Below are 12,825 nucleotides of genomic sequence, written 5' to 3'. Positions count from 1 at the left end.
TGACACCATGCTAGGATACACTCTCCGAATGCCACAGAGGGGCGAAATGCTACGCTATCTCATACAATTACAAACGTTTGCATATTTCACCTCACCTGCCCTACCACCTTACCGGGCACAAGCCTTCCATAGAGGTCATGCAGTGAAGTGCTCTGTGTTGTATGGCCCAGTTTTAGGTTTATGTAACAATAATCTGTCAGAGGATGCCGACACACACATTGTGATGTGGGCACTCCTCTCTCAGAGCATCCATCACGGGTGCTTTTTGGCCACTGCCTCACCCATAAAGATGAATATGTAGGCTGTTTGTCTAGCTTCTGTGACTCTAACATACAGTAAATGCACAAAGTAATGTCAGAATTACGCTATTACAATAGTTTCCATTACAGGCTTTTGCAGATGGTTACATTTCCCAATCCCAAATTTAAAACGTTTCATACTCTTGTCTTTATCAACACATAATTTGGCACAGCCAAAATACACTAAAACTAACAAAACACTTCATATATCAATCTCAAAATCAAATCATTCCACCATAGCATTCTACTAGCAAAAGATCCCTCCCAACAAGAACACTTCGTCACTCACCACACAATGACCTAGATAAAGGAAACATTACATAGAATTACAAGATGTTCCATTTTAACTTTTAAGTATTTTTAGAAGTAGTTTTTAGAAGTATGCTGAGTCTTTTTTTGTTTACATAAACAGAAATGGAAATCTGACACAATATATATTGAATATAATGTATAGAAAGTACAGTTACAGGAATAAATGCGTAAAAGGCTGCAATATGCTTCAGTATGCTTTGTTTTTTCACTTTTTGCAAGGGAAAGGTAGAAAGAACATGCTAATCTACTGTAATTCAAGAACTGTGCATATATGTCTAAATATACCCATACACACTTAGAGTATGTGAAGGGAATGAACTGATCAGTAAACACAGCAGTGCTAGTCAACCCTGCATTCACTACATCTCTCACAATAATACCTATGAAAAAATAACTCGAATACGATTAGATTCGAATTGGAAAAAATAACTTATTTTGCCTGATGTGCACAGGGGCTGAGTGAACACTGTGGGTTTATTGTATCTGTGCTTTTAATAAACCTTGAGAAAGCTACCTTGTTGTAAGGCTCCATTGTTGCCTTATGTGTACAGACACGGTGTAAAGCAGGGTTCCCCAATTCCAGTTCTAGAGGGCCAGAATCCAATACAGCTTGCATTTACCTGCTTAAACACATCTTAAACAGCTGCAATTACTGGGTTTACTAGGTACGTCTGAGCAGGTAAATCTACAAACTGTTTTGTAGTGAATTGGGGAACCCTGTTGTAAACCGACAAGATAGCTATCATCAACCTACCTCAGCTCTACCTTGCAGCAAAACCAAAGTCTATACATGCAGGGTGGGGGTGCAACGGACTTTTCATCCGTTGACTCTCACATTTAACTCTGCCAGTCCTCAGGAAACTGGAAGAGAGCAGTAGTGGCAGTCACCTTGGATGGACATGGCTAGACTAGCATGTTGTACGGATGACTCAGCTTTATTTTAATTAGGCATGTCTTGCATTTCCTTTTGTTGGCAAGGTACCAGTTTGAAGTTAAAGAGCAGTGAGGCAGTTAAAAAAAGACTTTGCAATCGGATTATCTGTAAAAGGCCTGCAGAAGAGATTCTCTTTGTTATATTTACATGTTATAGTTCTGGACCCCCTGAATCTGTCATCCACAAACCTTCTATGTCCCTGACCCCTAATATGATCGACCTGGACTATGATAATACCGTTTCATGCCACCTGTAAAAATTTACCACCAACACCATCCAGCATACCAGGGAGTCATTAAGACTGGTCATCATCCAGAGACAGGTACTGGAGGTTCAGATATCTCAATGTGATCAGTAGGCTGCTAGAAAATTTCTATCAGTCCATTGTGGCCAGCATGTTGTTCTACGCTATGGTCTGCTGGGGGAACAACATAGCTCAGGCAACATAATTAATCAAGAAAGTCAGATCGAACTACGATTAGATTCGAATTGGACTAACTGTAGTTTGTGGTAGAGAAAACATTGCTAACAACGCTGAAATCCATCAGTAACAAGCTTGTACATTGTCTGACCGAGGATCTATATCAATCGCGGGAAAATTTCTCTTTTGTGGCCTTTTGCGCCGTCTCGCGGATAAAAAGTGCAACCGTGAGTACATGCCAGTAAAACTTTCCTGTACAGTTGCCTCTGTATGTACTGTGCGACTTTCACCAATACTCACTACACTACAGAACAATCGACACTTAATTACAATGCATGAAAGCCGATACAGATAAAGGACATTGTAGCATATCCTGTAATTCAGACAATATTGATATGCACCACGCAACGGAGAAAAACTACAAACGCGACGCATTTTGGCGTAATGATAGTGTCATCAATGTACGTCGTCACGCATCGACATGACAAGATGGCGGCGTGCTGAAAACCTCATGCTTTTATTTTAAAGTGTTTTCATTTCTGTATTACTTTACTAACACGCTTTATAATAATCGACAATGTCTAGATTAATAGTGAAGAATCTCCCGAACGGGGTTAGTATGTTTGTTACTTTTATAAATAAGTGTTTGGAGCTCATATCAGACCAAAAAAATATCGTGTGCCCAAAGATAGAAGTAATTTTATAATATTTTATGTCCACATCGATGTTTTAACAGTGCTGTATAAATAGTTATAACTAAACAACGCGTATTAATACCACTAGAGGACCCTTGGTCTGTTAAACTATTTGTGTCGCGCGACTTAATGTGTATCGTAATGTGTAATAATATATTTTGTGTCCGATAATAAGAGGATGGTTGACGACTGATCGAAGTCAATTAATTGTGATTATATTGGCAGATGAAGGAGGAGCGGTTTCGTGGGTTGTTCGCTGCCTTTGGTAGCCTGACCGATTGCTCCCTGAAGTTTACAAAAGAGGGAAAGTTCCGCAAGTTCGGATTTGTAGGCTTCAAATCAGAAGAGGAGGCAGAAAGGGCACTTAAACACTTTAACAAGAGCTTTGTGGACACCTCCAGGGTGACGGTAGGATGGCGAGAGCATTACATTTGCACTCACACACTATTACATCATGATTTTGTCCACAAGATGGAAATACCATAATTCTCATTTCATTAGCTACCCTACTAAGTTGGAGGTTGTTGCTTTATTTTTCAGGTGGAATGGTGCAAGTCTTTTGGGGATCCTACCAAGGCTAGGGCTTGGAGCAAACACACCCACCCACCCCCAGCCAACAACAAGGAGCATGAGGTGAAAGAGCTCAAGACTGGGCCCCTTATCTAGAGCACTTGCAATTGACACATAGTATGGTGTATCTTAGAAGGATGTACACATGTCCTACTAGGGCTGCACAATTCTGAAAACAAAATGTGAATCGAGATTCTTTTGCTTAAAATTGAGATCATTATACTCTGTAACAATATTTTTTAAAATTTAAACGTTAATTACACTCATTAAACCTCAAAATGAAAAACAACAAAACATGATTGTGCCAAACATATGATTGATCCAGGACCAGCATTTCAACTTCTGACAATAGGAAGGAAATGCTCAATTGGCCATTCAGTTAGGGTAATCAAAACAGCCATACCAAACGTTCCAGTACCAAAAGTGCCAGTGGGGTAGTTTTTGGTACTTTGGGGTGGGACTTTAAACACTTTCTTTGTCCAACAGTTATGCAATAGTCTGCCTCTGAAACCCAATACAACCAGCATATTGAAAACAGTTGTGAACTCAGAAAACAATGATAAATGAGGTAAAATAATTATTAATAATTAATAGCTTTAATTGCGATCTGAACGGAAGATCCAGAGCTCAGTATAGCATAAAAAGAAATAAAGTATTTTGTATAATATACTAATATACTAGGGCAACATGGTTTTGGAAAATTTCTATGTATTACAATGTGATTTCGTAATAAATTTTGTAATAAATAATGCAGTAATTATAAAACAAAAAAGGAATTCACCATAAATTTCTCAAGGACATGTCTAGGAGTGATTAAAACTGCAAGGATGAAAATAATTATGATGATCTCAGAGAATGCATGTGGTGCTCATGCAAAAGCAGCGTAGGTAAACTTTAAACTGATTTTTAAATATATACTAGATAATATTGAAAAGGAATAATAAATTATTAAGTTCTGTAATTTTAATTTTTTTCCTATTACAAAAATCAAAATGTTTTAGCAAAACTGAACCTCCCCGCACTATAATGTCCGTATACATTGAAAGTAAGCAAAAGCCTGATCTTAATCTAGCTGACTGACAAATAAGAATTGCACATGCACAACATGCAATGTTGGTATTAATATCGCACATCAGCCAGCCCTATAATATACTACAGCCATTTTTCCAATTTAGTACAAAATACCCCACCTTGCACTGTGATGTCATTCTGTGCCAGTAGCAGTTTTTATGGCAACGGAAAACCAACACCTTGAAGTACCCGTACTTTTGGTACCTTCTTGAAGTGCCAAAAGTAAGGTACCTGGTATACTGGGAAAGCGCCCTTTAAAGACAATGCAGAATTCTGGAACACTTGAGACTCTGGGGATAAGCAGGAGCGCTTGTTTTGATCCAGCTGATGCAATGCAATGCAGAAGAACCATTGTAATTTAGAAATGAGATTGTGTTTTTTTTTTGTTGTTTTTTTTTTAACAATTAATTGTGCAGCCCTATAGCCTACCATACACCGGGTGTTAGTTGGACATTGACTTTGTTAAAACTTTGCGAGCAGGACATGCACAAACATATGTTGTTGTGTGTGAGCAGGCAGGAGTTAATACTATATCAGTAACTATGGTGAACTTAAATGTACATTCTGCTACTTGGCCTTGCTATTGAACTTTAGAAACTTCTCGCATTTGACATCTCAGGAGAAACAGAAGAATAAGAAAAAGAAAAAGCAAGAAATTGTAACTGTTGTTGGAGAGGTAGGTCATTTCTATTTATTCACTGTAAAGTGTTACAAATAAAAATAAAAAGAACACTAATTTGGGTAAATTATGAATTTAAGCATGATATTTGATCACTGTAAGCTGTTATCTTTCAAGAAAGCAGCTGGATTTTAATAGTTTTTTTTCACCCTTTATATTAACAGCCTATATTTGCTGCCTGATGTATATGATAGTTTCAGCACAGCAGTAGAGTACTACACGTGTCTAATGGTGTAACTCTGGTGAATTTTTCCCAACACCCCTGTAGCTAGAGCAGGACCAGGGCTTTCAGGAGTTCCTTGCTGTACACCAGAAACGAGCCCAAGGCCCCACATGGACCAATGACAGCTTACCAAAGCTGGCTGATACCAGCACTGCAAGTCAGGAGAAGAAAATATCCAAAGCTGCTAAAGATGACTACCTCAACTTTGACTCCAGTGAATCTGATCTTAGCCAAGATGAAGACCAAGAGGATGAAGCGATTCAAAGTAAGTGTTATTAGCACTTATAACTTATGTGCCCAGATTGATGTACAATGCCTTGAAAAAGCATTCATACCCCTTGAACTTTTGTCACATTATAACCACGAACTTAAATGTATTTTACTGGGATTTTATGTGATAGACCAACACAAAGTAGCACATAATTGTGAAATGAAAAGAAAATGATACATGGTTTTCAAAATGTTTTACAAATAAAAATCTGAAAAATGTGGCATGCATTTGTATTCAGCTTGATTGAGTCAATACTTGGTAGAACCACCTTTTGCTGCAATTACAGCTGCAAGTCTTTTGGGTTATTGCCCATTCTTCTTTGGAAAATAGCTCAAGCTCAGTTAGTTTGGATGGAGAGCATCTGTGAACAGCAATTTTCAAGTCTTGCCACAGATTCTCAATTGGACTTAAGTGTGGACTTTGACTGGGCCTTTCTAATATATGAATATGCTTTGATCTAAACCATTCCATTTTACCTCTGGCTGTATATGTTTAGGGTCGTTGTCCTGCTGGAAGGCGATCCTCTGCCCCAGTCTCAAGTCTTTTGCAGCCTCTAAAAAGTTTTCTTCCAGAATTGCCTTGTATTTAGATCCATCCATCTTCCCATCAACTCTGACCAGCTTCCCTGTCCCTGCTGAAGAAAAGCATCCCTACAGCATGATGCTGCCATCACCATGTTTCACAGTGTTCACGGTGATGTGCAGTGTTAGTTTTCCGCCACACATAGCGTTTTGTATTTAGGCCAAAAGGTTCAACTTTGGTCTCATCTGACTAGAGCACATTCTTCCACATGTTTGCTGTGTCCCCTACATGGCTTGTGGATGGGAACTGCAAATGGGACGTCTTGTGGCTTTCTTTCAGCAATGTCTTTCTTCTTGACACTCTTCTATAAAGGCCAAATTTGCGGAGTATCCAACTAATAGTTGTCCTGTGGACAGATATTCCCACCTGAGCTGTGGATTTCTGCAGCTTCTCCAGAGTGATGATGGGCCTCTTAGCTGATTCTTTGATTAGCGCTCTCCTTGGACAGCCATGTCTTGGTAGGTTTGCAGTTGGGCCATACTCTTTCTATTTTTGGATGATGGATTGACCAGTGCTCTGTGTGATGTTCAAAGCTTGGGATATTTTTTTATAACCTAACCTTGTTTTGAACTTCTCCACAACTTTATCCCTGACCTGTCTGGTGTGTTCCTTGGTCTGGGCCTTTGCAGAACAGCTGTATTTATACTGAGAATAAATTACACACATTTACTAGTTAGGTGACTTCTAAAGGCAATTGGTTGCACTGGATTTTATTTAACGGGGCTGAATACAAAGTCACAGTTTTCAGATTTTTATTTTTGAAACATTTTGAAAACCATTTATCATTTTCTTTCCACTTCACAATCATGCGCTACTTTGTGTTGGTCTATCACATAAAAGCCCAATAAAACATTCAAATTAAAGGAACACTTTTTAATCAGAGTATAGCATCAAGTCAATTAAACTTCTGGGATATTGATGTGGTCAGTTAAGTAGCAGAGGGGGTTGTTAATCGGTTCCAGCTGCTTTGGTGTTAATGAAATTAACAACAGGTGCACTAGAGGGGCAACAATGAGATGACCCCCAAAACAGGAATGGCTTAACAGGTGGAGGCCGCTGACATTTTTCCCTCCTCATCTTTTCTGACAGTTTTTTCACTAGTTTTGCATTTCGCTACAGTCAGTGTCACTACTGGTAGCATGAGGTGATACTTGCACCCTACAGAGGTTGCACAGCACAGTCCAACTCTTCCAGGATGGCGCATCAATACATGCCAATTGCCAGAAGGTTTGCTGTGTCTCCCAGAACAGTCTCAAGGGCATGGAGGTGATTCCAGGAGACAGGCAGTTACTCTAGCTGGTCAGGGCCATAGAAGGTCCTTAACTCATCAGCAGGACCAGTATCTGCTCCTTTGTGCAAGGAGGAACAGGAGGAGCACTGCCAGAGACCTACAAAATGACCTCCAGCAGGCCATTGGTGCGAATGTCTCTGACCAAACAATCAGAAACAGATTTCATGAGGGTCGCTTGAGGGCCCGACGTCCTCTAGTGAACCCTGTGCTCACTGCGCGGCACTGTGGACCTCGATTGGCATTTGCCATAGAATACCAGAATTGGCAGATCCGCCACTGGCACCCTGTGCTTTTCACAGATGAGAGCAGGTTCACACAGAACATGTGACAGATGTGAAAGGGTCTGAAAAGTCATGGAGAACGTTATGCTGCATGTAACATTGTTCAGCATGACCGGTTTGGTGGTGGGTCAGTGATGGTCAGGGGAGGCATATCCATGGAGGGACACACAGACCTCTACAGGCTAGACAGCAGCACCTTGACTGCCATTGGGTATTGGGATGAAATCCATGGACCCACTGTCCGACCCTACGCTGGTGCAGTGGGTCCTGGGTTCCTCCTGGTGCACGACAATGCCCAGCCTCATGTGGCGAGAGTATGCAGGCAGTTCCTGTAGGATGAAGGAACTAATAGCATTGACTGGCCCCTACGCTCGCCTCACCTAAATCCAACAGAACACCTCTGGGACAATATGTTTCAGTCCATCTGACAGCGCCAGGTTGCACCTCAGACCGTCCAGGAGCTCAATGATGCCCTGTTCCAGAACTGGGCGGAGATTGCCCAGGACACCATCCGGCGTCTCATTAGGAGGATGCCCCGACATTGTCAGGCATGCATACAAGCACGTGGGTGCCATACAAACTACTGAGTACGATTTTGAGTTGCTGCAATGAAATTTTGGCAAAATGGACTAGCCTGCTGCATCATTTTTTCACTTTGATTTTCGGGGTGTCTTTGAATTCAGACCTTTGTAGGTTGATAATTTTCATTTCCATCAAACAATGTGGCATCCTTTCATTCCTAGCACATTACCTAGTCCATATCAGTATAGATATCCAGCATGATTTTTTTCATCATTGAAATCTGATGTGTTTTCAAAGTGTTCCTTTAATTTTTTTGAGCAGTGCACATTTAAGTTTGTGGTTCTAATGTGACAAAATGTGGAAAAGTTCAATGGGAATAATAACTTTTTCCAAGGCACTGCACAGCAAAATCTTTGATCTTTATTGACTGGTACTACACATTTGAATCACATACTATGAGTAATTTAGAGCTGCAGATCTAACTACATGCCTTTGGGCAGAGGTGGGTATTTCTGGTCCAGAGAGTAGTTGTTGCTTGACCAAGATTTTGTTTTTAACCAACCACTTGAATACTCTGTGACTCTTTAAACTCAGCTTGTTGGTTGAAACAAAACCTTGGTCAGGACTTCTACTCTCTGGACCTGAATTACCTACATTTGACTTTGGCCTATGAGAGGAAATTCCCCAGAGGAAACCTCAGTGAGCTGAGCAGAGGTCAATGATCAAGGATTTTTTGTCACTGTGCAAGTGGATTTCACAAGCACAACAAAATTTAGTAGCTGCCTCCATAATGACATAAATAACATACATACAATCAAACACACATAGAAGCATACATCTGGATTATATTAAATGGCAAGTGAATAACTAGTTTTCATAGAAGATGAGTTAAATGCAGGGGAAATGGGAAGTGTGAAGAACGAATGACTGACAAGGGACAAATTGGCATGGCCAGACTCTGGGTCGGGGCTTTTCCATAACAGCAAGGCTTCTAAGGTGCCACTGGTGGTCGGTACCTACTGACTGTGGTTGGATGAGGGAAAAAACAAAAACCGATGACAGACTGTCGGGTGCCCACGGCTCACTAATGCTCAGGGGCAGCGGAGGCTGTCCTCTCTGGTACCGAGTGGCATAAGGAGTACTGTGGGGCAACTGATGGAATATTTTAATGCTGCGCATGAAATAGCTGAATCACAACACAAAGGCCATCACAACCTGCTGCATATGGGGCTGTTTAACTGCAGACTAGTTAGAATTCCCATGCAGACCCGTCTCCACCGGCGGAAGTGTCTGTAATGGGCATGTGATCATCGGGACTGGACTATGGACCAGCGGAAGAAGGTCGTCTGGTGTGATGTATCCTGTTTTGTTTGACATCATATGGACAGGCGGGTATGTGTGTGTCATTTCCCTTGGGAACAGATGGCTCCAGGATGCACTATAGGAAGACATGCTGGTGGAGGAAATGTGATGCTCTGGGCAAAGTTCTGATGGGAAACTTCGGGTCTGGCCATTCATGTGAAGGGTACTTTGATGCATGACAACTGTCACGACATTGTTGCAGACCACATACACCTGTTCATGACAATGGTATTCCCAGATGGCAGACGCATCTGTCAGTGGGATAATGTGCCCTGCCACACTGCATGAACCGTTCAGGAATGGTTGTCGGAGCTGATGAAGAGTTCACAGTGTTTCCGTGGCCACCAGATTCTGCAGATCTGAATTCTTTTGAATACTGAATCCTGGGATGTGCGGTACCAGCAAATCCGATCTGAGGTGGCTCCACCTCGCAGCTTAAGGGACTTTATGGATCTGCTGCTGATATCTTGGTGGCAGATACCACAGGATGCCTTCAGAGGTCTTGATGAATCTATGCCTTGTTGGTCAAAGCTATTTTGGTGTCAACAGTACATTAGGCACATGGTCATAATGTTTTGGCTCTATGGTGTATGTGTTACATCAAAGAATAGTCCATTTAAACACATTACAGTTCTGTAAGTACTATACCAGTTTTGGTACAGTTTTTTTGAGCATTGTAAGTCGTTGTGTTTTTGTTCTCCACTCTGAGTGATCCCGTGTAATTCCTGCTCAGATTCTGCCACAGATGCCCTGAAGACTGGGCTTTCTGACATGGAGTATCTGCGCTCTAAGGTGGCGACCGTGCATGAGGATGAGCTTGAGCGTGATGATGGGGACGTGGGGGGGTCTGCTGTCAGCCATTGCACTGACAGTGCTTATGAAAGTGGCAACAGAGATACTGTTCACACCCACAAAGAGAAGGGGAGGCATGGCAAGATGGACATAAAGCAAGTGAGTATCTATTCCAGTCAAAATAAACAAGACTGCTGATGGTCTCATGTTAAAAAAACTAAAGGATGTTGAATATGTAAACCTGTAAAATATTAGGCTGCAGTTATTCCTTAAGAGCTTCCCTACCACAGTCCAGGAGATATAAATGCTGATCTTCCCTATACTAACACTTATACGCTTCATTGAACTTGATAATTTTTCTTATTTAACTATTTAGCATTTTCTCCTAGTTCTAATTGTTAGCATGACACCCATTAAGGTAAAACACCATGTAATGCACCTCTGGTATAATTGGACTTCAAGGGGACTGAAAAGACAAGCCTGCCGTGAGAGGTCATACATAGAACCTTCTAGTAAAATGTACGGGAATTGAAAACTTTTCATGATCAAATGTTGAGCGGAAGTACTCCTCATCTCTGGCCTGATGTTAGAGTACCACTTTTGGTGGACTTTGAGTATAAAATGTTGAGTACTCAGAAGGGGACTATGTACTTTTCACATGTGAATCGCTGTAATGTCAGTGTGATGCCTTCATTCCTTACACCATTCTTTTCCCCACAGATGAAGCCCGCTACGGATTTTACAGTTAAGCTTCGTGGTGCTCCTTTCAATGTCAAGGAGGTGAGTGGTCGAGTGGGGTGCAGGGTTGCTAAGGGACTAAGAGCATATTTGTTTTTTAAGTGTTTGACCTCTGTATAGTGGTTTCTCTGCACATTTAATCAGGTGCCTTTTCAGATTCATAGAAATGCTAAGTTAATGACATAGCTAGCATAGAATATCTAGTTAACTTAACTTAATATGTTGTTTAGTCCACAATCATGTCTCACTCAGTCATGAGTGCTTTGGTGATGGTTAATTGGCTCTTTGTTTTTTCAAGCAACAAGTGCGAGAGTTCATGACTCCGCTGAAGCCTGTTGCCATCCGTATTGTGAGGAACAGCAAAGGCGACATGACAGGTTATGTGTTTATGTATCCTAATATCTTTATTCACATTAGAAAACAGGATTTTGCCCATACTGTTCCTAATTTATTTTTTTTATTTTTTTATCTATTATATTGGTCCTATTAATAATTTTTATGTTATAGTTAGTTGTAGTTTATGTTATAGCCTTAACAGATGGAAAAAAAATAAATTCAACTATAATTAGTATTATTCCTAATAATAAAAAGCATCCATTGTCATTAAACATTGATTTTGTCTGTCTTGTCCTTTTTGTGGTTAGGCTATGTGTATGTGGACCTACGCTCACAGGAGGAGGTCACAAAGGCCCTTCTCAAGAACAAAGACTACATGGGTGGGTGACCCCAGATTCGTGGCTTTGCCAAGGATGTAGTATGAGCACTTTCCCACTGAAGTTCAGGAACCTAGTTCCTGGTTTCCAGCTCCTGGGTCATCTGAACTGGAAACTTTTGTAGCTTCTGGCCACTTTCATGTGTTGCTTTCCCACCGCGCAACAGGAACTTAGACCTTCATGCTAAATAAGCATGGCAGACACAAAAAGCTTATAGATTAGACTAGCAAATATTACCACCACCCAAAAATGATGGAGGATGAACAAGTCATTTTGTTAGTTATTAGTTATTGTGGGGGATCAAATGCACAGTCCGAAAATACGCTACGGCAAATCCTGTCTGGATTTAACTGGACATAGCATTTTATTTATATCTTGTTTATAAAGCCTGTATCGTTTATAATTTCATCATTAAATCTAGCCAGTAGATCCACAGAATAAAAAAAGATGTAACGTTATTCCGCTAATAAGCGCTGACAAGTTTCACTGCCGCATCGGTAATGTTAGAAGTACAGGGGTTGGACAATGAAACTGAAATACCTGGTTTAAGATCACAATAATTTATTTGTGTGATGTAAGGCCTCTCTTTGCAGCCAGTACAGCATCAATTCATCTTGAATGAGAGATACAAGTCCTGCACAGTGGCCAGGGGTGGGCAATCTTATCCACAAAGGGCCGGTGTGTATGCCGGTTTTTGGAGTAACTTTTAGGTCAGCTGTTCAAATGCCAGGTGTGAGGATTCTTCAGCCAATCAGTCCTCTAATTAATAATAATAATTAGGGAGTTGCAGCGAAAACTCCCATACACAGTGGCCCTTTCTGGATAAGATTGCACACCCCTGTCCTAGGACCTTCAAGCACTCCAAGTTGCTGCAGTAGGAACATGGCAGAAGTTCCTGGTTCCTGGAAAAGGTTCCTAGAGTGGGTAAAGTGCCTATGGATGGGACAGGGGCTGCCACTGACTATTTTTCTATCAGTTAAACTGATTGGCCGATTTAATCTGACCCCTTAGAAGTTCCCTGTGCTGCCTATGTCACCTATAGGATTGACAGACCCAGACGTCATTATCA

At 41.0% G+C, this 12,825-nt stretch overlaps 1 protein-coding gene across 1 annotated transcript in view; it reads left to right on the top strand.

Moving 5' to 3' along the window:
- The first annotated feature begins 2,426 nt into the window (after positions 1–2,426).
- Positions 2,427–12,825, top strand: part of rbm19 (RNA binding motif protein 19) — a 39,512-nt gene continuing 29,113 nt past the window's right edge. Inside the window, exons 1-9 of the mRNA XM_023845451.2 lie at positions 2,427–2,579; positions 2,887–3,069; positions 3,202–3,294; positions 4,922–4,978; positions 5,250–5,469; positions 10,247–10,464; positions 11,026–11,085; positions 11,342–11,420; positions 11,688–11,759. Coding sequence (XP_023701219.1) covers positions 2,544–2,579; positions 2,887–3,069; positions 3,202–3,294; positions 4,922–4,978; positions 5,250–5,469; positions 10,247–10,464; positions 11,026–11,085; positions 11,342–11,420; positions 11,688–11,759 — 1,018 coding nt within the window. The 5' untranslated portion in view covers positions 2,427–2,543. The remainder of the gene's footprint in view (positions 2,580–2,886; positions 3,070–3,201; positions 3,295–4,921; positions 4,979–5,249; positions 5,470–10,246; positions 10,465–11,025; positions 11,086–11,341; positions 11,421–11,687; positions 11,760–12,825) is intronic.

Source organism: Paramormyrops kingsleyae, chromosome 2, assembly GCF_048594095.1.
Source record: "Paramormyrops kingsleyae isolate MSU_618 chromosome 2, PKINGS_0.4, whole genome shotgun sequence".
Classification (NCBI taxonomy): domain Eukaryota; kingdom Metazoa; phylum Chordata; class Actinopteri; order Osteoglossiformes; family Mormyridae; genus Paramormyrops; species Paramormyrops kingsleyae.
The sequence above is the reverse complement of the archived record's forward strand: the minus strand, read 5'-3'. Positions and strand labels throughout refer to the sequence as shown.